At 33.9% G+C, this 27541-nt stretch overlaps 1 protein-coding gene across 1 annotated transcript; it reads left to right on the top strand.

The window, feature by feature from the left end:
• Positions 1-27541, top strand: LOC128225207 (cadherin-23-like). The gene is made up of 36 exons (XM_052935279.1): positions 1-350; positions 3242-3313; positions 3743-3915; positions 5136-5192; positions 5896-5985; positions 7401-7502; positions 7892-7903; positions 8672-8833; positions 9113-9238; positions 9587-9665; positions 9937-10055; positions 11687-11896; positions 12168-12332; positions 12582-12743; positions 13928-13992; positions 14272-14539; positions 15445-15681; positions 15962-16046; positions 16719-17164; positions 17437-17584; positions 17730-17939; positions 18276-18586; positions 18876-19403; positions 19495-19683; positions 19821-20037; positions 20713-21026; positions 21208-21357; positions 21791-21919; positions 22056-22144; positions 23941-24024; positions 24263-24331; positions 25392-25458; positions 26028-26196; positions 26429-26489; positions 26625-26690; positions 26948-27541. Exons 1-36 carry the CDS (start codon positions 305-307, stop codon positions 27231-27233), a joined length of 5763 nt encoding a protein of 1920 aa, XP_052791239.1. The 5' UTR covers positions 1-304; the 3' UTR covers positions 27234-27541.

Here is a 27541-nt window from a genome sequence, read left to right as displayed (position 1 = left end):
GCTACATGTTACCCAATCGATTTAAAAGCGGATAAAGCAAACAGGGCTGACTAAAGTGTTGGCATAAATGAACGATTACGGGCTGATAAGGAATAGCCCTTGAATGCCTGATTGTAATATATTGGCCCGGTGATGGCTTAAACCCGGTGACACATGAGCTTGAAATTTCGGTGGAAAAGAAAGTGATTTTAGGGCTCGTATCTGCGATTAAAAACAACTTTGTTTTTAAAACACTTGTTTACGACTATGGACGTTTAAAATTAACGATTTTTTTTAAATATTTAACACACGTTTCAGTTCCACTATGAGGATATTTTTCTTCGTTATTTTGGAATTTTCACTGCTGACAGGTACCAGTTTTTCATTCTCAAATTTATAACCTGAAACATGATATCAGACGATTATAATTGTTGTTTCACATAACTGCCTTACTGAAACCAAACTGCACAAATGGGTACTGTATAATTGGTTTCACATATCTGCCGAACCTTATTGGCACAAATTACTATTATATCATATGTTTCACATACGGGTGAAGTACTTTAATCGGAACACTTTCGGCACTAATTTTAAAATATTTTTAGATAGACTTGAACCACTACTGCAAAAGTTTTAATCAGCATACTAGAATTCAAGACCAATTGGTTGATATAAAGGGTATTTTTCAAGATACTACCAATCTGCATAATAAGTACGTTATTAACCGTACAGTCAAGGACTGCCATATTTGTCCTCGGAGTACATAAATATAGAAAAGTTTTGATTCGCTACTTAATTTTATGTATCCTTTTAAAATAAGGGTTACATGTTTTGTTTTAGTAAGTTAATATTTTTGCCATGTATTGGCATTTGAACATAAAAAACTTTGAATGATAGCATCATTTGAAAGACTTACCGGATTAAAATGTTCAGTTTGAAATCTATGGCTAGTGTCTATATTGATTAAAATCATAAATTAACCCATCGCGATCGGAAAAAAACGCTTTTATTATGGGTGTTCCGATTTAGGTTCTCACCAAGTACAGAAAACCAATGTTCATTCATTATTGTTATCCCTTTGTAATGCACATTCGGAGAATATACGTATATTTAGAGCTCGCGACGGACGCCGTATGCATTGATAGTCTGATTTTTTTATTTTAAAAATAAAGTTGTGGTTGATTAAAGGCTTTCTCTACAATGCCAAAGTTTGACAAAATTGAAAGATGAAAAGGATTTGGATAAAAGATATTTTTACATAGAACAGATTCAAAACTGTTGGACTTAGAGGCTTTTTTGGAAGTTTCAAGACTATTAGTATATCAAATCTAAGGGAATTTGAATTTTTGTATCATCAAATTCGATATGGATGCTTGATTATTAATAAAAAATCCCATAGTCCCAGTCATGTTTTAATACGTAAACTCTTTACCAATCAATGTTCGATTTTTTAGCTTTACTAACTATATATTATTTGTGTTTGGACAACGATTACCTAAAGCCTTGGTCCTTTAGTAATATAATAACAATATCTCTATTTATTTAAGGTAACATATTAAGCTATGCAACCTTAGTCACTTACATCATACAAACTAATTCAAACAAACAAACTAATGCACAACACATACACGCACGCATGCAGCACACACATGCGCACACACACGCATACGCACACACGCACGCGCGCACACGAGCACGCAGGCACACACACGCACGCGTACCCTCGCACGCAGGCCTTCACACTTGCGCGCACATGTATACTCGTATACACACTCACACACGCACATAAGCACATGCACATTCTCACGCACGCATGCACGTACATACACACGTACGTACGCACATGCACACGCATTTACGCACGCACACGTGTGAAACATTCAAGATTGTATTTACCATATAGTATAATCATATACAAAAGTTGCGTTAGTTTTTTTTATTCCCACACATGCACATATACTTTTCCTCATAAGCGAGGTTGTTTTATTTCTTTTGCTATTATCTCAAGTCCCATTATAAGTATTTATATCATGTAAAGATTGTTTTAATTCGTCATTAAACGATCAGGGATGAATGCATTTCTGCACACCATATTGTTTTCAAGATTCTTAAATAAGAATGTGACACGTTAACATTAGCCTGCATTTCAAATAACCCCAAGTCTGATTTTAATAAATTTGCTATGAAGTTTTCATCCGTAACGTGCTGGGAAGACCTATGCGTTATTGTACAGTGGGAAGTTTGGACAAGAGTGTAAGCAAGACAAACGAATAACTAAGACGGTAAAATAATTACTAATAGTATGAAAAAGGTACATTTTGTGTCCATAACTGCATAAAAGAAGCCGTAGAGAGTTTTGAACTATATTAGAAAATCCATATTTATTTATCAAATCAACTAATTAAATATTTTCAAAATTACGAACATTTTGGTCTGTTAATATTACAATGAATATTAAAATAGTACGCAAGATATAAACCGAAGCATAAACGGGAACAAAACCTGTGTGAATCTCGTCTACGAATTTTAGGTTAAGTGCGTTTATTTATCTTTTGTCAAGTCTTTGATATTTTCATTTGTAATACGTGGACGGGGATCCAGTGGTAAAATAATGACTTTGTAGCACAGTTCAAAATGACCATTTAATATATGAATTAAACATCGTCGTATTCCCCCTTGACTTCAACAGTTGTGTTTGTCCTTTGTTATGATTTAAGTTTATATACACATCATTGGCGGCTCCATGAATTGAAGTTAGAGTGGGCATAAATTAGGGGCACAACCTTTTGACAATAGCTCCTCCCTCTTCTCCTGAATTGTTGATAGTGTTGATTTGCTGTATTCCCCTGCCCAATTTTAAAAAATTCCTAGTCCAAACCTGTGCATTCTGAGAGCATTTTATACTTTTTTCTTCTATATTGACATAAATTGTAAATTTTGACGATTAAGAGGGGATCTCTGCTTGTGCACATTTCTGATAAGATTTAAAATATCTGAATCCTAAGTACATTCCAAACCGGTAAACATGTTATATTTCTTAAATACATGAATAGGAATTATGGTATTTTTTATTATGGCTTGATACAAAATAAGTCGATTTAAAATTTGTATAATATAGGAGCTTTTTTCTTTGACCATAAAATTTCACAAGGATTTAGACATAGATATGCATTGAATAAAAAAACATATGCAACAACCTACATTGTGTATCTTTAAAAAAGACCAAAATGGAGGGAAATTCCTACACATTAATATGTTTCAGGCTCAGAGAGTGCGGTGCCATTATTCAACTTTCCAAGCAGCACGGTGACAGTATATGAGGATATAGCAGTAGGTATGGACTACCCTTTTTGTAAATAGTACCAACATGAAAATAAATATATATATTTGAAAGCAAAATGAGTCGATCTTTACTAGTATTTGGTAAAAAATGCCGACCTGAACGCGTCTTTTATTCGGCGATGTATACTTGGTATCAGTGTCTCCCTCGAATGTTGATTAGTTTTAGAAAAAAGGCTCGAAAATTGGTTTACTGAATTCTTTTCAACATTGGAAAGCTGTCTTCTCTTTATCAAGCTTTACGCCGGGCTTAAATGACCTGGGTGTCACACAGTACCGGAATAACATAGTATACCACTCTGCTGTCTCTTCAGAAACTAGTTAAAGAATACACATTATGCAGCTTTATCTGAAACATAATTGATATTGATAATATTTTAAATGAGTCCTGTACGCCGAGCCCTTGTATATTTTGTTTTGACAGGTTCCGTTGTGACCAGGTTTTCTGCCACTGATGAAGACAGTAATGACCATCTTGTTTTCCAACTAGCCAACTCTTATACTCTGGAACATTTCAACATCTCCATTACGCATGGCGAGGGAACGAACAATGTTACTGCTGAAGTTCTTACAAAAGCGAAACTGGATTGTGACCCGGTAAGCCAATGCTAAGGCTACGAGGGTCATTATTTCGAATTATCATAAATATAATGGGTTTAAACCAAAAAATTGATATCCAAAATATATGTCTAAATTGGAAAACTGTTTCAAACATGAATAACGGATTAACAAGCACGGTAGCCAACAATATATCGAAGGTCATGTAAAGGGCCTTCCGCAGTGCAAAGTTAGTTTGGATGGACATAAACATTATATAATTGTTTTAGTAAGTTTTGAAGGGCTATATTTAGAAAGCAGAATACAAACATCCGTTACACATGTGTAGGTGTAAGAAGGAATGGATCAACTTTTACGGCATTCATAAGATATTATCAGATTATCAAGAAAAAAATCACTTTTTTACAGAAATGTTTTATACAAATTCACTTTTGTTTTTGTAAAAAGTAATCCAAGCTACCCGATCATCAACGTTATGAGGCTTTGTGGTGATTGCAGGTATTTTAAAAAAAACATTTGCGAAAAATTGCAAAACACAAAATAACCACAATGCACTGATAAAGGGACATAAATAGAAAGGATAAAATCACAAAATTGGACATGTACTTTCTGTAATTTAAATACTTTGACCAAGAATGCTTAATAACACGTTATTAGAATATTCATAGAGCGCATGTCAATACCACAACAATCCCCAGTTCATTGAAATGTTATACAGTATCTGCGTAGACATATCTATGCTCAGTACATAACAACTGCGAATTGAAAGCAGAAATTCCCATGTGTTACTTGAAAAATCTTAAAATACTTTGTAACAGAGAAAATGGACTAACAAATAAAAAAACTCCCTCTATTCAGAATTTTGTTATTTGACATTAACAAGCATAACTTTGTTCAAACCTTCAATTGCCCGTGTTTTAAATTCATGCACCACAGTTGTGTTGATGTCTGTAGACCTGAACATGTCTATACTTATATTATTACTTCAATGTGTCCAACTCAGGTTATTTACAACTAAAAACAAGTAAAACCCTTGCCTTGATAAAATGGCAATGTTAATGTCTCAGACCTGTTGCTACTATATCCGGTGTACGGTCATCCCCCGTGATGCACATCATGTCTGCATCCGATTTGTATGGTATTTGCGATATGTGGGAAGGGTGCTCCGTCCAAGTGTGCTCGCTCTAACATCAAAAAATAAATATGCTATAGGACAGGTTTTGTCAGTACAGTAGTAAAATGCGAACTGTTTGTTTCAGCCCAACAAGATTACCGAACAAGTGAAACTACGCGTATTGGACAACACTGGAAATACAGTAAGTTGAAACGAATATATTTCAAATCATCATGGCAAAAACGGGACCTGGTTTAAAAAAAGTTTATCATATTGCCTCTTATCTTTCGTAGAAAATGTGGTATGGCATGTGATGTGCAAGCGCAAAAAATACTGTCGTATTCACGATGTCAATATGAACTTGTTTTGCATTCTTTCAAATGTTTTCCGGGAAACACTTTTTAGCTTTTTGATCTGTATTTTAATATGATCTTGTAAATTGACTAGAGGATTTTTGGTGGTGATTTTTGATGGCTTTGTTATTTTTGGTGAAACTAATCCGGCATTTATGGTAAATTAAATATCTTATTAATTCAAGCTGGAATCCGTCGCAAACAGGCATACAATAGCAAGCAAACATGCTTTATTTATATTTTTGTTTTCTTCGATCATTAATTTAAATTTATTGACATGTTTGATTCACTATGACAGTTCGTCTAAATGAATCAAGCATGGTTCCTGACTGTCCTATATTACTCAAATTGACCATATAACCTTTTGTAACGTAATTGATTTGATATGCATGTATGCTAACAGCATTTACTCTTAAACAATACAAACTGTTTATGTGTATTGGTTTGTATGTGCTTACATGCAACTTAGCACAATGGTGCTATCTTATTGCTTTTGATTACCTAGAAATTGAAATCAAACAGTTGTAAATATATTTCTTGCATGCTATTCAGATTGTACAAGGATTTACACTTTACCTGACTGACGTGAACGACAACGAGCCAGTGTTCCAAGAACCGCCGTATACTTGGTTCATAGATGAGGTGTGTTTGTTTGTGGAGTTTCGTGCTGTTCTTCCATGTTTCTTGTTTGTGATTTTTTGTGTTCTATGTGTTTGGCGTTTACCCAGTGCCATTAAACCGGGTTTATGTTTAAACTTTTTACTACTGAGTAGTTTTTCACATAAGTATTGCTGTTTTTCGTTAGTGCTTACCATTCAAACTGCAATCTAACATGTAGATAGTTCGTGTTTAAGATTTATCCAAGAATTTAAATAAGAATTATTGATTTAAGAAATGTCAGTTGACTTCATCATTCAATTTTGTTGTCATTTGATAGGTATTTGCTTGCTTTTTACTAATATGTTAACTTTAAGGGACACTCGTATTTAAATCAATATATACACATTTATTACTCTATTAAAGCTCAGTTTTCGTTATGTACAAGATGCGTTCAATGTATACAATACTTTCGATAGTGTTTAAATAATACTGATACAGTGGCATGTGTGCATATATTGCGTTAGATGATTATGTTTATATTGTATGGTCATACAATTGGTGTTATTTTGTCAATAATATTGTGTTTGACGCGAACCTATTGTATACATGTATGTATTACTCTCATGCTACTTCATGCATGAAATAACTTTTTCTACTGACATATTTAAACATGCTCATATATTACATAAATGAAATGAAATGACTACAAACATCAATTTCGACTGCCTACTTAATAATGCATTTATGGAAAACATAAATTACTGATAACAAGATTTTAATAGTGTATTTAATAGCTGAAAACGCACAAATGTTAAATTAAGGAATGAATTGCGGGGTTGATGTCATTATCGGGGTATGAACGCAATTGGGATGGTCAAAGTGTGTGGAGTCCGAAGGACTCCACGCGTACTTTGACCAGCCCTATTGCGTTCATATCCCCGATAATGACATCAACCCCGCAATTCATTACTTATATTTACACAAATAGTTCATCATTTCACTCAAGAATTGTTAAAAAAAATACTTCATTTAATTTAAGAAAACCTTTCAGTAATCCTCTCTTACCCATTCTGTAAATAGAACCACCCGACTGTAACCGGAAACATTTTTTTCAAATGACGTCACAATAACGCGGGAAAAGATAAACCACATGAAATAACTTTTTGACGTAAAATTGAAACACTTATGGCAACAATACATTTAAAATATAATGAATTTACACTTTCTAAAATGTTGATTTATATTTTGCGGGACCTGCTTACACAATACAAACAATAACAAGATCAATAGATTTCATGTAAATTGTTATGGGATGAAATGCGATCCGAACATATCCGAAGATGTTGCGTTCATCGATTGATAAACGCAATTGCCGAAAGGCAGTTCATTTAAGGAATGGAAGTTGAGGTGTAAATTATGATTGATGACTCCTAATGTTGATAACAATTTTACACCAGTATGTCAATGGATCGAGTAATCAAGAGTTTAAATTTGCCGTGAAGGACAACGACTATCAACCATTTGAGAATGGAGTGCAATCTATTCGCTGTGGAATACAGGTATTTTTATACAGATTCAAATTATTATACGTTTTATTACGGACCTTAATATATTTCAAGATGTAAATATCGATTTAAAACTCAACTAAAAAAACGCATATCGTCCATTATATGTAAACTGCAAAACACAACACTTCAAAATATTCCATGAACAAGATCTGGTAGTGCGTTGAAAAAGGTTTAATTCTTATGGAACTTTCATATGAGTAAAATTGAAATATATATAATAGGGACGTACATTTTTCGTTTGAAGTTTGATGGGTTTTTTTTAAATCTTCAATGACAGATTCATCCTAAATTTGAAACACATTACTGGCACTTTCATACACTTTATTAGCATGTATATGTACAACATGTCCGCAATAACACTATAAACATTTTTATTACAGCCCAACACACAGGTAACGCTAATTTTCTTTCTATTTCCTCTATATGAACACTTCTGTAAGTTTAACGTGTTAAATGTGGTTGGCACCACATCAAAAAAAATTCAGGAAATTTATATGTTATATTTAAAATGTCTCCAATTTTTAGACACTTATTCGTTTAATAATTATAATTTCTGCAATTTTGACCCTTTAATGCACACCCAACCTTTCATGGGGGTATGTTGCTTTCATGTCGGTAGGTCGGTAGACCAAAGGTGGTCCGAGGGATGCCTTATCAAGGTCTGGACCCATGATCCTCAAACTTGATTGGAGGTTAGGCATGACCAGTTAATGATCCCAAAAAGTCAAGGGTCAAAACGTGACCAGTATATTTTGAGGTATTCTGGTCAATGGTCAAGGTCACAGTGACATTGAATGTGAAAAGCTTGGTCCTCAACCTTGATTTGGGTGTGACCAGTAGATGGCCCTATTGATTTTGGACTTTCTTGGGTCTAAAGGTCAATGTGATTATAACAAAGAACGGGAATATTTTGTCCGAGTGATTACTTGACAATGTCTGCGACGACGGTACTCAACGTAACCTGTAGATGACCCGTTTTCCTTTTGAGATCATCAGGTCAAATCAGCTGATCTATGCACAAGTTATTCAATTGTCCAAATATTCATGATAACAGACGCTCAGGGGTGCATTATGTTTGACAAACATCTAATGTTTTTAAAATATAATCTGCATTGTATAACAATTGGTCATTAATGTACGTCAACATGTTTCTTTTTCAGTCGAACTCAGTTAGCATTGAGTATATGGAGACGTTCGGTATTAAACCTCTACCGGAGTATGATATTAAAACACATTCCGCACTTTGTACGGTGTCAGTGAAAGAACCTGCACGGCTTGATTTTGAAACAAATACTTACTATTCGTTCAAGCTTAATGCTACCGTGAGTGACATTTTACTATTTTAAAAAGAAGAAATGATTTTAAGGCTGTGACCATTCGATAAACGTTATTAAAAATATGTATAGATTATAAACAAATAGCTATTTATACCTTTTCGTTTTAACGGTTAAAAGCACAACATACAGCAAAAACTGATTTTTTACAAACAAAAAGTATCGAAGACATCAATATACAATGATAATGAATACATTATTTTGAAAAAGCATCGAATGTTAAACTAAAAGCATTTGTATTGTTTTAAACATATTATTTTTACACAGGATCGAAATGGCAACGGAAGCACCTCTATAACGGATCTGGTCATCCGCATCCGTGATATTCAGGACACACCGCCATTCTTCACCAGTCTCTCCTATAGAAAGACCATCCAAGAAAACGTTGAACCGGTAGGTACTGGAAACATTAGAAATTAGTTCTGCAATGTTTTAAGACTCGTTATTGCATTTATTATTATCTGTGGGTCATAACATATTAAATCACAAATGTATAGAAAAAATCAATAAAATTAACTTAATGCAACATACTATGAACTTTTTATTAAACGGTCAATCATTTTTGTAGGGTGAACTGGTTAAACGATGTAATTTAAATATTGTAATTACTCGAAGATATTATATAACCGTTTATGCCTTGTTGGCAATACAAAGTCATTTGTTTTGTATGGATAAAGGTACGTATTCATATTTTGTGTATGCTGTTGTTTGGTTACAAACATATCATAATCTATTTTGCAGAATACTGTTGTCGAGATCGTAACCGCCATAGATGGTGACAGAGGAATTCCAAATGCTGTGAATTACACCTTACAAGATGGTGACAGTTTAGCAATACTTAAATAGTTTGTTTTCACATGAGCCATATGCTTTTTGAAGCATTTTTTACTTCTTTTTTTCGAAAAAGTTCGCAAAAAGGAGTATTCTATAATATGAAATCAACAGATATTTCATGTATATTTGCATTGTTGATTCATTTGTTTTGATATATTATGCGAATGTATACATATACAAATATTGAAATAAATGGGTTAAAGAAAGGACATACAATATTTATAGCATCTTAATATTCCTTCTTGATTTTATTTTAGGTCCATGCTCCAGTTTGTTTCAAATATCTGACACCGGAAATATAACTACTAGGGAAAAAATAGACAGAGACGAAGGGGAAGTAGCTACCGAAGATGGAACATGTGTTCTTAAAGTCATGGTACACAGTGGACCGATTTTAGCTCGACTATTCTAATAATAAGGAGGCTTTACTTATCACTTCGACGTTGGCGTCGGCGTTCGGTTCAGGTTTTAGGGCATGTTGGCATCTTCACTTATAACTCCAATAACCTTCTTTCAATTCACTTCATACTTCACAAGGTTTATTAGGAACATTACACAATGAGGTTTCATAACTCCACACCATCCTTAAAACAAATTATTGCCCTGATTGACTTAGGTTAAAAGTTTAGGGCACATTGTGTCATTAATATTTAAGGGCAAGTTTTTTCTAATAACTTCTTTACCCTTTATTCATTTTACTTAATATTCCCGATAACTGTTGGAGACCATATAACAATTATTTTAATGCCTTTTTTATTTTATTTTTATTGCTGTTTACATCTTTACAGGTACATGTTCATACTTTCTAAAAAGTGAAACGTGCTTATTAGAATAACGTACGCCGTTGTTGGGGTGGGGTGGAAAGCGGACTGGGTCAAACGCACATATGGTATCGAATATTTTATTTAGGTTTGTCACAAGGTGATCACATTTGGTATAAAGGAATAGTTTATAGGACCTTCATGGCATTGCGGTTAGGTCCCCTAGGGTCAAGGTTAAGGTCATTATTACTTAGGATAGAAGGCTGGCACTAAATAACTTTAGTTAGGGTTGAAATTGCAACCAAACTTGGTATATAGGAAGAGTTTTTAGAAACCTTTTATAGGAATGTTTCGCGCGCTGAATGTCATGGTCAAGGTCAAAGTCACTGTTACAAAATATAAAAGGGTAGTACTAATTAACTTTATTTAGGGTTGACACGTTGTGACCAAACTTGGTATATATGAAGACTGCGATTGCGTTCAGGGCCCCTTGGCCAATGTAAAGAGTAACATTACTAAAATACATAATCATGGTACTGCATAACTTTAGTTAGGATTAACTTATCATGATCATTCTTTCATATTTTAAATCAGGTTTTCACAAAGTGAAACCTGGTAAGTAGAAAAACGTTCGTCGTTGTTTGGGTGGGCCTGCGGGTGGGCGATATCAAAATCGCGCACAGTATCGAATAATTCTAGTTAGGTTTAATACATAGTACCAAACTTGGTATATGGGAATAGTTTATTGAGGACTTCCAGGATTACATTTGAGGCCACTGTGGTAACGGTCAATGTCACTGTTACTAAAAATAGATGAAAAATAGTTGAAACTAAATCTCACATAAACGGCGTTACGTTCATTGTCAATCATTAAAAATCTGGTAATTCGCATTGCGGCGTTTCGCGTTAAGTTTTTAACACATATTACATAACCATTGTATTCATATCTAAGACAAAGCAGCATACGTCGAGCGCGCTGTCCTACAACAGCTCTTGTTAGAGTTGCATCCAGTCTCACAATTTTAGGAAATCCTGTTTCGAACATGTGCACTTGTAATTGTGCAAAGGATATGCTTGTATTTTTATTACTTGGTCTCTTGCTTTACTTTATTTGCAACAAAGAGTTTCAATACAACTCTTTAAATACACATCACCTTGAGTTTAAGTTAATCTGTACTAGACACTATTAGCTTTCAATGTATGATAATGCATACATTTGTCATGTATTTCTATTATATTCTATAAGGCTGTAGAGATTGACAAAAACATCTCAGCGCAATTTGGCAATACGAATTCATCAGTTGACGTCACAATTAGTATATCCGATGTGAATGACAACATTCCGAAGTTTTCGAAAGAGGTTTATCATGCGTCTATTGATGAAAACATGCCCCAAAATGTACCTATAACGATGATGCCAATTGATGACGAAATCCTAGTTACGGACTTGGACCAGGTTTGATATACTTTGTTAATATCATTTGAGAATAAAACAACTCAAAATTGCTTGAGATTGAAACATAAAATAGAAATAATTGCTTAGTTATAGTTTTGTCATCTGATCTGTGTGTAAAAAAACACCTTAAGTATCATTTTAGATACTGAGATTGACCTAGCCGTCATTCTGAGTTAGTTCACGAATTATGGTAAATGTCTAACATTGCATAATATGCAGTAGCCATAGTTTTCTAATGCATGACACTAGCTGAACTTAATCTTAATTTCAGGGTGATAACTCGCTTATGCAATTTTCACTTTTTTACGAAAACGATACCGAGAGTTTTGATTTTAGCGTAACTCCAAACAATATTCAAAGAAATGGAACTATTTTCGTCCGGGTCAACAATTCTGCATTCCTAGACTACGAAGAACGACATAGTGTTATTATAAAGGTAAAGGAAGTAAAGATAGTCAAATTAAGCAAAGGTTGATGCTCTTAAAATTAGTTATAATGTATTTCGGTTGTTTGCAAGCTATTTCTCTTCAATTAAAACAATCCATGACAGCTTCGAACTAGAAAAGGTGAAGTGAATAACAAAACAACAGTCGGACATGTCTTCAATGTCAAAAATTTATATTTGCTTTTAATTACCAATTGAACATTGATGATACATGAACAAACAATTAAAAATCAACAACAGGTAAAGGCAACTGAGACTGCAAACTCGAGTCACACTAGCACTACCTTGCTGAACATCACCATTAACGATATGAACGACAACAATCCGCAGTTCCTAAACTCGTCGTATGACTTTGCTATTCAAGAGAATCCTGAAAATGGATCCGAAGTGGGAAACGTAACGGTAAGTCTTTTATGTTTCATTATCTTATGTCTATGACTAGCAAATTGCTGGTCAGTATATTCATGAACCAGCGTTTTGTTAAGAAATTTACGTAAACTTTAATATAATGCATATGGATAATCTTAAGCCAATTATACTAATTTTGAAAGGTATTTGATCTATAAATGCAATGTCCCGAGGACTTAATGTATACGTATATACATTAACGATACACTTTGCCTTCTTTTCATAATTATTTGAACATGTTCAACAATGAGTTCTTAGATTTGGCATAAATGGGTTGAACAGGTAATTGCAACACTTATAAATGACAATGTTTTAATAGATGTGTAATAGTGTTTGTCTTTTTTGTCTTTTCTGTTGTTTCTTGTTTGTTTGTCTGTCGGGGGGGGGGGGGATATAGGTTTTGTCAGCTTTTGAGACCGTTTTGTAAATATTTAGCGAAATGTGTCGTTAAATTCTAACTTATCGCATAGGGTCATGAAAATGAGGGGAATGTCAAGGGGTAGAAGTTGTGCATTTGGGGTTTTGTTTCCCGCTGCACTTAATAAAACCAGAGTTATGACCCTTGATTCAGCATGACATCGGAATTTCTGAATTGTTTTTGCTCAAAACTGAAAAACTATAGTACATCGAGTCGTAAAACCTCAGGGCAATTTGGTGTTAAAATTATGCACGTGGGGTTTTGGTTCCCGCTTCACTTTGTAAAACAAGAGATTTTTTTCCCTTGAATTAGCAAAACCTGGAAGTTCTGCACTTGTGTCGATCAAAACTCCAAAATTATATTATGAGTCATGAAACCTTAGGGTTTTATTAATGGCGCGATGAAATGTGCACCTGGGGTTTCGTTTCCTGCTGCATATTGAAAAAAAAAGAGTTTGGTCCGTGAAGTAGTCAAAATTTGCATTTTAGGCCTTGTGCCGCCAAGTTCACCCAAAGTCAAAACACCTTGTCGAAATGGTATTTGGTGATGAATTCGTACTACGGAGTTACGATTACATCTTTGGTTTTAATTGGATACACGTTTATGGATTATAGAGAATATAATGGTCCCTGCTTTTGTGACAAACGAGGCATACGGGGGCATCCGTGTCCGATGCACACATTTTTAATAGTTAATGAGTTCCATTTCTAATGAAGTTTCTAATTCGTTTCCTCTCATCGCTTTCTTTCTATATACTTAGGCAACAGACAAGGATTCCGAGAAATTTAACATAATCAAATACACCTTGGCAGGAGGGGACAATCGGTTTGTAAAGCCTTTTTTCATAAAATGTTTTATTCAAAACTGCCCTTACCTATTAAGATGAAACCAATTACATATTATAGTTTATTTGTATCATGAATGATTATTGATTTTAAGAGCTAATTGAAGATCTGATGCTAGTGATAATAGAATATTTGTAGTTCCTCCAACTGTCTGACATTTCCGAACAGTAGTATGTCTGTAAGCACTCAGTCGTACAACCTCTAAATTATTTTTACTCAACCATCACACATTTTTGATAAACATGTATTTCTACCACAGATTTTCCATAGATGAAACTACAGGTGTTTTGAAGACATTTTGTCGGACCAATTGTAATATAGAATTCGACCGTGAACGAATTGACACGTTTTACTTAACTGTTACTGCATCTGATAATGGCGGAAGAATTAACTCGACGTCTGTGAAAGTTACATTGACAGACGACAATGATAACGCGCCAAAATTTCTACGCAACTACATTGTTTATCTGAAAGAGAATGACAACAGTCACACAAGATATAATGGAACTTCTCTGGTCACGGTTGAGGTAAGTTGAGAATCATATTATAGTTTAAGCCGTCTATAACTGATCCCTCATAAAAAAAAAAAAAAAAAAAAAAAAAAAAAAAAAAAAAAACACTGTGTATAGTACACAACCTCTGTTTATTGATCTAAATCTACTTGGCTTGATTCCTCTTATCAGATCTCCGATCAAAGAGTTCTGCTGTGCAGTTTTGCAGCATTTATTATCAAAATGGACCCTAAATGCCCGTGAGCCAAAAAACGATAACACAGGAAATTGGCCCCTTCTTTGACACCAGTGCATTTAGCAGGAGATACACAGCAGGCCCCAATTTCTCGAAACTTCTTAAGCTTAACAGGCATAAGTAGTTTATTTCAATAAGGCAATGTACATTCTTAATTGTATTTTGATAAATGAAAAATGGTTATTTGTGACTATCATAATGATTTTTCCTTTCTAAAGCATAAAAACTCATAGAGAAGTAAATATTATGCAAATTATTGAAAGACAAAAATAGTGAGCTTAGCTTAATCCTGTTATAAGGGACTTAAAAAGTTTCGAGAAATTTGGGCCAGGAGATTAACTAACCCAAATAGTATGACTTAAGTATAAGTTTATGACTCACATAAGTATCAAAGTAAACAGAAAAAATGACTTAACTATAATTGTGTGCTGTTTGCTCAAGTTAAATCAGGAAAAGCGACGTATTTTTATAAAGAAAACGTATACAGTTAGACAATAAATAGTGTTTAAACAAGCTCGGCATAGCCGGTATATTTATGTGGAAAGGGAAACATTAGTAAATGGCGAATTTCTTGTAAATGGAATGCAATTTACTTATTTAATGTCGGATGTTGAAATAAATAACATTACATAAAGCTGATCCTGTCTCATCATTTCCTATCTTATTTTAACATATGTACTTTAAGGCAGAGGATGCCGACGAAAAGGGAAACAACAATTCGAAAATTGGTTATCATATTGTGGAAAAGTATGACCTCACAAACTTGAATATCAGTATTAACGAAACCTCTGGAGCAATTTATTTAAACGACCCGATCGACTATGAAATGATTGAAAATGACGACGGGATTGTCACCATTGTGGTTGAAGCATGGGATGGTGGAAACCAAAGTGGTCGTGTAAATGTAACCATATATGTCGAGGTACTACCTATTGGTTACTACTAAAAAAATCTTGCATTATCATATTTACATTCATTCTAAAGTTAAACAGTTATATTATATGACAGGTAAAATCAGTAATTCTGCGAATTCGTATTAACATCGAATACTATTTGATTAATTGGCATGATAAACGGCATACACTGTACGCTTAAATTGTAGCGTGAAATACTTTGCTAAGGTATCATCTGCTGAAGTATATATGCACTTAGAATTTTCTTCGATACATAATTTCTATTTACAATATATTAACACATTGCAGGACGAAAATGACAACAAGCCTAAATTTAATGATACCATGATCAGTGGCATCGTTGACGAGGATGCAGAATCGAACATCACATACAGTAATTATCTTAAATACTATACTGTATTTAAGTTTATGTCATTTCTAAATCGTATCGATATTATTATTTTATGAATTTGTTGTAAGACTGTTCACTTAATCGTATTGTGTGGCTATGGGAACAACACACACTCGCCGGTTTTCAAAGCATAGTGGCTTGTTTATTGCAGTTTTTAAATATCATTTTATTGTATAATTGTTTTGAGTAACATACACGTAGTAACTAAACGGAAAGTTCACTTTTTTGTATATGCATTCAATACAAAACAATTAAGGCGTATTTGAACTTTCAGAATACTTATCATTTTGAATGATGTACATATTTTAAACGGTAGGCTCGTTTTCAAAAAGTAAGCATTAGGCGTAAAAATGTTTGTTTCCACGAACCTGACCGTATCTTTAACTCCCGACCATACACTTTTTTATCGTAGAGAGGATTTTTTATCGTAATATTCTAAATATTGTGCATCTTTGAGTGAACTTATTAAGCTTTGACCAGTTCATATTTAAAATGCTCTACAATAATGAAATACTCTGATATAGGTCAGTTTGGTACATAACACGGTTCTAAAAAAACACTTCCTACCTACCCATTTGTTTTTAAATGTTTGTCGAAAAGGGGGCCTGAGTTAGGCCCATTAAAATGCAATTGCACATTTGTGTTCATTTGCAGGGATGCATGTTGGATACGTATTTGCGAAAGATGAAGATGGCACGGATAGAAATAGTCGAATTCAGTATTTCATATATTCTGGCGCTATGGATGACTTCGTTGTGAATACGACTACAGGAGAAGTCACTGTACAAATTGGAACAAAGTTACTGGACAGAGAAACAATGCCACAATATAACATCACCATCATAGCAATTGATACCGGCTCTCCTCCGTTAACTGGTACCACGGTATTTAACGTAACGGTCGATGACGTCAACGATGAGAAACCGAAATTCAGGAATAACAGCTACGATGTATCCATCTTAGAAAATAAGACCTACATGACTTTTTTCATCACATGCGAAGCAGTTGACCTAGATGATGACCACTCTCTTAACTACTCTATTATTGAAATCAGAGGTGTCAATGAAAATGGGCAAAATGTTGAAAAAAAATTAATCGAGGTAACGCAATTGGACTTGTTACTTGAGACCTAGATTTTAAATACGGTTGCTATTTTGGAACATATTAAGAGACATATGTAATATTTATTTATTTTTAGTAGAAACTCATCACCAGGATGTGATCCTTAAGAAACATTTGTTTTAGTAGTGTTTCATGTATTCCTTAAATTTATTACTAATTATGTGTTTTTGACAATGACAAAAAAAACTGCACCAGCTTTGAGACTTTTTGCTTAAAGTTAATGAAATAAGTGTTTCTTGCATTTTTTCAGGATTACTTTGCAATACACTCCAAAAACGGATCTGTTTACGTCAAAAGCGAAGACTCTTTACCAGACAGAGAAGTTGCAGGAGTTATAGAACTGACAATTCAAGTGCAGGACGTGAATGCTGTCCATAACTTACCTCAGACTGCCACAGGTATTACTGATAAAATGACGACGTCAACACTTCATTTGCTGTATCAGCAAGAGCATATCACTGTTTCTTTTCATCGTGTTTAGTTTGATTATTGACACACACACTAACATTGGCTCACTAAGACATGTGCTCTTCTATATTTTAGCGCTTTTAAGGATTACATTGAAAGACGTCAACGATAACGATCCGGAATTTTCAACAGAAAACGAATATAATGTTAGCATTCCTGAAAATGCTGCAAATATGACCATCTTGACAACCATTCGTGCTACGGATAGAGACTTGAACCGGTCAATGTCATACACAATTTTGAATGACATGATGCCAGGAGCTGCGTTTTACATCAACGATAATGGTTACTTCTAAGATATTTTAGTATAATATATAAGAATTTATATAGTTAAAATAAGCACTGTCGCTTTATATATTGTTAACAAATTGAATGTAGACATAATGTCAATATTTGACGCCGTCTGCGAAAAAGAGTCCTGTTGAATAATTCATAATTATTATCATCCAAAGCCAAATTTAAACAAGCGGTTGTGTAATACAGTTAATATTAGCGATATTTAAGGAAAACATTTATGTAGGCTTTCAAACATGTTTTATACAGTTATTACGATCGTATTAAAATCACTAGTATGCGTATTTGACGGTCTCGTATAATGAAGGTGTTTGTGTGTTTTAACAGGTGAAATAAGAAAAATACACGAACTTGATAGAGAACAAAACGAGAATGTTACTTTACAAGTACAAGCAACAGATGATGGCATCCCCCCAAGAAGTTCAACTGCTGGTATACATGTCACAATAACTGACTTTAACGACAACCCTCCTGTGTTTAAAAAGGAAAAATACGCCACGTCTATTGACGAGAATGAATTCGAAGGAACTATAGTCATTACTATGAATGCTACTGATGAGGACGCGGGACCAAATGCAAATATTACTTACAGTATCTCAAGTGGTGCCGATGGTGACTTTGATATCAATTCCACAACTGTAAGTTCCATTTCATCTAGCATTGTATATCAAAGAAATAAATCGTAGTAGTTTTTCTGCCTTCGTGTTGTCTTGACGTTTTAAACAGCAACATAAAAATACTGAGTATTTACATTATTAACAATGGCATTATGCATATGTATAACCATAAGCATTTAGTCTGGCCAAAGGTGTTATGAGGCTCATGTACGTCGATTGATAATGAAAGATAAACTATCTATTTCAATAAGGTTTAAGTGCTAGATTGCAGTTTATATATTCTCGAAAATAAGAGAGTTTTCTGTTCCAGGGTGAAATATTCGTAGTCAATAATTCAAGCTTGGATCGGGAAAAGAAGGAGCAATACGTTTTAGATGTTGAAGCACAAGACAATCCAGAACGAAATGATGATAGGAAGTTTGCTACACAAAAAGTCACAATAACTATCAATGATTTGAATGACAATGCTCCAACTTTCACGAGGTCGATTTTCAATGGCACTATTCGCGAAGACGCGGACTCGGGGACCAATGTTTTAACTATAATTGCTGATGATGATGATAAGCCTAGGACCAACAATTCACAAATATATTACTCATTCGGAAATGATACGGAGCCGGCTGGACTGTTTAAGATTGGAAGTGACAGTGGAGTCGTATCTGTAAATACGTCTTTAAAGGGATATGCTGGTGAACACTATTTGCTAGTTACTGCCAGTGACTTTGGCGAGCCTTCTCTTCAAAATTCCACAACTGTTGTTATAAACGTGCGGGATGTAAACTTGAACCGGCCAATCATATCAAATATTCCAGAGAATAACACAGTTAAAATATATGAGGTAATTCCTTTACGGCGTTACGTAGTATATCAAGACAATTTCGTATATATCATTACATTTTCGAACAATCTTTTTAATTCATTTGTTTCAGTGTAGCAAAGTGGGATATGAGGTCTACAAATTCAATTACACAGATGCCGACAAAGGTCAGAATGCAAATGCAACATTTAACATTACAGAAGAAAACGAAGGTACAACTTTGCAGACGTTTCAAATGCGCCCAAATGGATCGCTGATATTGAGTCAAAGTATTGCAGACAAACATATTACTCAATATACAGTAAGTTTCACTTGCAAGAGGTGTTCAAAAACAAATATGTGTATTTATAATTATATTAAATCTGTTTCTTTTGAATGCAAGTGGTTCTATATGTTTGGCTTCGTTTTTCATAAGAAAATTAATATTTTCAATTGCAGTTTTTTGTTCAAGCAACCGACAACGGTTCACCAGTGCTTTCTTCTGATATGCATAAAATAACGATTTATGTCATGGACGTGAACAACAACATGCCTTATTTCACGAAAAATACAACTACCTTAAGTGTTAATGAGAATAGCCCGGCTGGCACTGTTGTAGGTACAGTGACCGCGATTGATGATGACCGCGACTCCATGCCTTGCTATGAAATTAAAGGTACTTACTTTTGATGTTTACCAGTAATTGGGTATCGTAAATGCATGACAGACTTGAGAAATAGACGTTACAACAATCTTGCGCTAAACCCTCGATATGTTGTTTCTTGTAACAGCAGTTCCGTTCGTATATAAAAGGATGATGAATATACTGATGTGACAACCTGTTGCACAATCGTTGAGAAACAAATCTTTAAAATTCTTTATTTTCGTTCAAAATATACGGTCGAAGGATCTAAGAATATAAGTACCCCTCTTACACGTGATCTAGTGGTTAAACCATATATGGGACACGTTAAAAAAAACGTTCAGATTCAGTTTTGCGTTTTGCCCAATTGAACGAGTTAATTTCTAATAGTTCGTAGATGTCTTTTTAATTCGAGCTTGGGGGTTTAAGTTACTTTAACTTGCACGTATTCCAGTTTTTGTATGTGGGTGTAACAATAAGGAAATGAGAACCTATATGATATACAAGAATAACAATGTTATGGTTTTAAAAAACTGTTGTTGGCAATTATAATTTAGTTTGTATTGATCTTTCACCTGTTTTAAAAGCTAAGTGGTGTTTATACTACATTGACATTCCATAGCAATTCCATTCGAGAGATGGGAACTATTAGACATTGACTTGATTTTATTTGACTGGATTACATCTACTATTTTCTCACATTTTTAGAAAGTGAAATGGAAAATTATTTCAAAATCGGACGTATAAATGGAACCATTGTTACAAATACAACAATTGATGCAGAAACGAATAAAACCCTCACCGTTAAAGTCACTGTTCAAGATTGTTCTACTGCACTTAATGCTAGCACCGCTTGTGGAGACGATGCAGATATAAATTCGTCTATAAGACCAGACCAGATTGTTCAAATAAATATCAATGACGAAAACGACAACCCACCAATATTTCCTAATAAGAAAATAACTGTTGGCATGAGAAGAATAACAGAGGTCGGCACGCCGCTCGCACTGTCCCTTAAGACGGTACGTAATTATATCCAAAATACAACAAGAAATCCAAACTAATTCATGATGAAGGTCATTTTCTTTAGTTTCTGCAAGTCCCTTGTCTAATAATTAGAATAACTATTGTTATCATAAATGTTCTTTTTACTTTATTTTTGTGAGCCAAAATTAAACAATTATTCATGTTTATGTTTTTCAGGACAATTATGTTACAGACAAAGACTACTCCGAAATAAATGCTGTTAATGCATGGATATTTAAAACGGGAGGTACTATGACTGTTAGTAATTCGTTAACAGGCAAGGTTAATCCGTTAAGTGGGACAAACAAATGCGAAGATGGTAAAAACGTAAGAAATCCTTGCATGATTATGTTCACACTGTTTTTATACGTTTTGTAAGTGTTATTAAATACTAATTGCCCAGCATAAAATTGCAAACAAAATATATTTTTAACGTGTCACATACACAAAATATCATGATATATATATATTGTCCTGATCTATAATAAATAATCTTGCTTCTGCCAACACTATTGCAGTATGTTGTTGAAATAAAGAACCGCGAAATCGATGGAAATTTAAAACCTGAACCTTTGAACTAGCAGATAATAACCAAAAATATCAGCGCCTGTGCCTTCCTGCGAAACTCTATATGCGTTCGCTTAGATATTTTCGTACGCGCATTACAGTGCATGTGCGCACCCGGGAGGGCCGTATCGAACTCTCAATGTTACAGTCAGAGACTTTCTAACATCTAGCTCATTAAATGTTTGTATTTCAGCATGTATTTTGCGTCAGTAGTAACGGTTCTGTTGTGAACAACAAGTACTTCAGTGAGGACATGTCGGGATACTTTATCCTGCCCGTCGTTGTTTCCGACAAGGCTGGAAACGATACTGCTGAAATTATGGTAAAACATGCATTATCTGTTTCAATGATTGAAATAGTTTGAAATGTTAACCTTTAGATTATATTCAGGTGTCACTAGTTAAGGTAAAATGTTGAATGTTAATGATGTTCCCATGTACCATCTAGTTTTATTCCAGATATACTTGATAGGCGATTCACAGATTATGAAAATGGTCGTGTTCGGAAGCAAAGAGGAAGTGGCTTTAAAGAAGAATGATATTTTGAGGTTTGTTCACATGTTTATCTCGGATACTCGTAAACCAAAGTCGAAGCGTTAAGTAAAGATGAAAAAGTGATCTTTGTAGAGTGTAAAACGCCTTTACCTCCAAACAAGGTCTAGTATTGCAACGTGTTTGACCAACAAATAAACAAACACCAGATAGCCGAGCTTTCTTACGTAATGAAACAAACGCCAACAGATCCCTTCAGGGAAAAGCATGCTCGACCCTGAAAGGGTCCACTGGTCTTTATATACACTAACTTCTCTATTCTCACATATCCCGGGATTTGCTAATTTGCATATTACCAACCAAGTTTACATCCGGTATGTACGTACTTCCGGAATATTAACCATCAGGAAAGCAGAGCAGAAATATTGTTGAAGTTCCAACTTACTATGCCTCACAGGATAGCTGAGCTTTCTAGCAAGCGCATAGAAGCGTAACGCCTATAGTGGACCGTTACAGTATGTTTGAGCGCTTTCTTTCCATTACAAATTGACATTTGCCGGAAATATACTCGACCGTGACTCCATAAGCTAAAACCTTTCGTTGCAAACGAATATAAGAGTAAAACAAGCGGAGAAAAACAAACATTTGTAAACTTTACTAAGAAATTTAGATGATTTTCTACAGATGTATATTTGACATGAATCGTCAGTCATGCTGTTATATTTGGTCCACTGAAAACAACTGAATAAAAACTGTTTGAAAATCAAGGTTTGTTAATGTTAATGGTATTTCAAAGACACACTTATGCTATATATTTTTGGATTAAACATGAATGCCTTTTGCAACGAAATCGACCTTAAAATAAATAAAATTACTCTATTTGAATTACGCCTATTTATTTCATTACTATATTTTTTTAAAATTACGGCATAGCAATGGACATTTTATCAAGTTCCATTTGTCAGAAAAATTATTACTTTTTTATCATTGTTTCATTTGAAACAGAGGACGGCATTATCATGTTTCTTTTGAAATAGATAATTACATTTTATCATGTTTCAATGAAGAACAGAAGTTGACATTTATCATGTTGCTTTTAAAATAGCAAAGGACATTTTATCATGTTTCCCTTGAGAACAGAAATTGGTAATTTATTTAGAAACTGTAGAGGACCTTTTATCATGTTTCATTTGAAAATACCAAAGGACATTGTATAAAGTTTCATTTGAAAATAGCAGAGGACATTTTACCTATTGCATTTAACATATTTCATTTGAACAAGGCATTTTAAATATTTAATTTGAAAAACAGAAGAGGACATTTAAACACCTTTCATTTGTTTTTACTGTATGTTGACACACTATCTCTTGTTTCCAGTTTATAAATGAATCCTTCTTTTCTTTCTCCAGTCTTTAAATGAATCGTTCTCTCCTTTCCCCAGTCTTTAAATGAATCGTTCTCTCCTTTCCCCAGTATGTATGCGCTGTTCTGTTTGTGGAGTTTTGTGCTGTTCTTCCATTTTTCTTGTTGGTGATATTGTTTTTTTATGTTCTATGTCTTTAGCGTTTGCCCAGTGCCATTAAACCGGGTTTAAGTTTCAACTTTTTGTTACTGAGTTTGTTTCTGTAGTTTTTCGCATAATTATTCAAATGAATGATCGTTCTTTTCTTTTCCCGAGTCTATAAATGAATGGTTCTTTGATTTTCCCAAAGTTATAAATGAACCGTTCTTTTCTTTTTCCCAAATGACTACCAATTTATAAATGAATCGTTCTTTTCTTTTTCCCATAATTATAAATAAATGGTTATTTTAAGCAATTTATATATGTGAGGTTCTTCTTTTTCCACTTAAGTCTGTACAGCAACATAACAAGACACAGCTTTATTTACGATTGGCTGGAGGACCATAAGAACGGTGATCGAGTTGACCCTTACAAGTAATGTCATGACTTCATTATCTAATTTGATGTTTACTGGCAGCGTTTTAAAAGATTATGTATTTATTGAATTGACCATTTTTCTTTTTGCAAAACAGAGCAATAGTATTTAAAACAGATTTAGCATGTAGTTTTAACTATTTTAAGACTCGTTAGCAACCAATAATATAGTTTCTTGATGAAGCCTTCGGGAAACCACTTTCCATTTAGATCGAGTGTTTGCTATCTTTTGTTTTAGGACTGACCTGTTTTTCCATGTGGTTAATCCAATAACGCAAAGCATTCTATCAGCCGATGATGCCCTTCGGTAATTACATGTCATTTGAACATAATATTAGACTTGCAGGGTTGCTTATTGTTTCGCCTCTGTATACATTATATACTGTTATAGATTCCATAACTGAATATAACAGGCCGATTGTTTAAAACCTGCTCAAGATACGTAAAGGTTTTTTTAGTCGGTTATGTTAAAAAAACAATAACTCAATGAGCTATTTTCAGGCATTTTATGTTGTTAACTCAATAATTGTCGAAGCTGCACTCTCGTAGATGTACCATTTTTACAACTTTTTTAAGTTTTTATATTGAAAAGAGCAAATGTGTGCTTAAATATCTGTAAAACACTGATATAAGAATGCTGACAAAAAATCAGATCGTAGATTTTTGTATTTCCGTTCGAAAATTAATGTTTTATGGCTTTAACCGTTTAAGAAAAATGCATAAAACATCCATTTGTAAACTTAAATTTAAAAAAATCTAATCTTTGTCAGCAGTCTTATATAACTGGTTTCCATGGATTTTCGCAAAAACTGGCTCGTTCCAAGACAAAAAATAAATAAAAAAAAGTTGTCAAAACGTTCAATCTGTGAGAGTGCAGCTTTAACTTTCAAATCATTACTACCCTGGAAGTTCAATGGATAAACGTGTGATCTGCTGTATTTAGAACAGGATTTGAGACAACTGTTTAAGCTGTACCTGATTATATTCAAATATTTCACGTTATTCAATTATCAAAGACCTCGGTAATCATGTTGTTAACTTTACAAAATTTTGAACAATCGGCCCATCGTATATTTTGGGTTTATCAATGAAATGAGCAGCCATTTTCCACATAAAATATGTTGACTATCATTCGACTTATCAGCTTAAGTATATCGTTTCATTTAACCATATTACTTAGTTCAACATGATTTAAAAAAATATAGTGCATCGTGTATATCATATAGATACAAAATCTAAGATCTCTTGAGAATATAACACAAATTAAACCAAAAACGATGTGATTGGTTTGAGCCTGTCATGAGCGACTTAATATCGTTGGAAATATTGAAACTTACTTATAAGCACCACTCTCCCTCTTTTTACAGTTTAGTAGACAGTAATTCGTATGCATTGCTACAAGCACAATCCCAGTACGACATTTATGAGGTTACTGTAAGTAAAAAGTTTTTTTTGAATTGGTGATATTAACTGTAGAATATTATGTTTTAAATGGTAATTTTACTATTGTTTATTTTACATAACTGTTAAGGGAATGTATAATCTTATGCTAAGACACTCGCTGACACGATGATGCGCTGGAGTTTAGTCTTGTGTTTTAGGGTGGTAAACAGAAAACCATGATAACACACACTTGTCCGATTTGTTGACTCGTACCAAACTCACATACACCCACGCTGGGAATCGAATCCGCGAGGTATTTCAGAAAAGCGCGTATGAAACCGCTGTGCTTACTGGACAACATTTAGAACTATAAAAAGTTTAGACCGACCAGAAAAGATGACTGCTGAATCATACAAAATAGTTGTTCACATCTATGCCTTTCTGTTGTTAAGTACAAATTAATATTCTTAAGCTTCCATTTTTAAATGAGTTGTAATTTTCGGAAGCACTGAAATATTCCTATGTGAATTAATTAGGTGTTGCATATTAAAATGACTGTGTTTTGTATGTCGTTTAAATAATATCATAGATCCTAAAATTCATTTATTCATTTGTTTTAGAAATGGGAAGGTAACACAGTAGATGAAGTCAACTCTATCAAGACCATCTACATTCTTGTTGCAATAATTGTCGTTCTTGCTTTGACAGTAGCCATTATTATTTACGTATCCATGGTGACTAGGAATAGATACAAACGAAAGCTACAAGCGGTGACAGTGAAACCTCATGGTAAGATTACAAACTAACATAAATTAAATACTCTTACAGAAAGTATTAAGGGAATTATATATGGAGGGTGCCTGCGAAAGAGTGTAGATACCAAAACGTATAAAAATGACTTGCTACTTCCTTCGGTATGTCTTTGAACATTTATAATGATAATTTATTGAAATCTAAAAGGTTTTTGATTGATAACGAGGACTAAGTGATTTAGCTTTACAGAGTGACTTTATATTGGCAGATCAAAAAGATGGGCTCGTAAATACAGGATTTATACCAGGAAGCAACCACTACTCAAAGCAGTAAGTAGACAGATATGAAACCAGATCAAAGGGACAAGTGTAAAGACCCCAGTAAAAGAGAATGTAATTTTAGCGAATCATTTATACTAAATCAATTTGAATTAAATATAGTGATGCTTATTATGTGTATTGCAGGTCAAACCCATTGTTGAATGCTGAAATACCCGACAAGGTTCAGTATGACAATATTAGCATAGGAAGGTGAGGGAAAGAGAAATGAAATCAACATTACGTATTTTCAAATTATTTTTAATGCCGTAGTATTAATGGTAATCAGTTTACTAATGAAGTTTTGTTGTTCTTATCTCACTACACTGAACATTTAGAAGATGAATGAAATTTGTACACCAATTTCATTGAAACCTACATTTAAATATAAGCCCTATTTGGTTCATTAATTATAAACACGATAGGACCATTATTGGATCCATCAATTGTTCCTTTCTTCTCTTTTCTAGTCAAAACTCGATCGATTCAAATGCGGTTGGTGAGCGAGGTGACGGCCCTATCTATGACAAAATGGAGGAGAAAGGAATGACGCTTGACATGTTCAACGAAGACAAGCAAGTGTTTGAAACGAATGAACACTACCTGGAAGCAGCCCTTAGGCTACACGACCTGCATAACATGAAAGACAAGCCAGACAACACAAGCACCGAAGGCATTTTTTCTCCGGCTGATGTCGAGAAATTTGAATTTGAAAACAATGCAAATCTTGAGGGTTTGGAGTCCTCGGAAATATAAAATGTTTTTTGTGACACTTTATTTATCGTGGATGTATTCAGATATATCCAAATCTATTTGACCATTCGATGGATTATACTGGGGGTTTTTGAAAAGGAATGTAGAAATGTGAAAATGAATTTTAAAAAATACTGGACTAGATAATATCTAACGAGAAAGATAGCGAATATTGTAACCCTTTGTCCTATATAAGTCGCCAACTTTCAGTTTTCTTGTTTTACCGTTCTTGACAAAATATAAACCATAATTCAGCTGTACGTGTGTTTGAAATTACAAAAATGTAGAATAAATATATAGAACTTTTTAAA

This window comes from Mya arenaria, chromosome 2 (assembly GCF_026914265.1).
Source record: "Mya arenaria isolate MELC-2E11 chromosome 2, ASM2691426v1".
Lineage (NCBI taxonomy): Eukaryota > Metazoa > Mollusca > Bivalvia > Myida > Myidae > Mya > Mya arenaria.
This window is presented reverse-complemented; position numbering and strand designations above follow the sequence as displayed.

Excerpts from the sequence above, each read along its gene's own strand:
- LOC128225207 (XM_052935279.1), top strand. The coding sequence starts at position 305 with ATGAGGATATTTTTCTTCGTTATTTTGGAATTTTCACTGCTGACAG. Across the intron at positions 14,540-15,444 it reads CTTCTCTGGTCACGGTTGAG|GCAGAGGATGCCGACGAAAA; the intron begins GTAAGTTGAGAA and ends ATGTACTTTAAG. Across the intron at positions 21,358-21,790 it reads AATGCGAAGATGGTAAAAAC|CATGTATTTTGCGTCAGTAG; the intron begins GTAAGAAATCCT and ends TTTGTATTTCAG.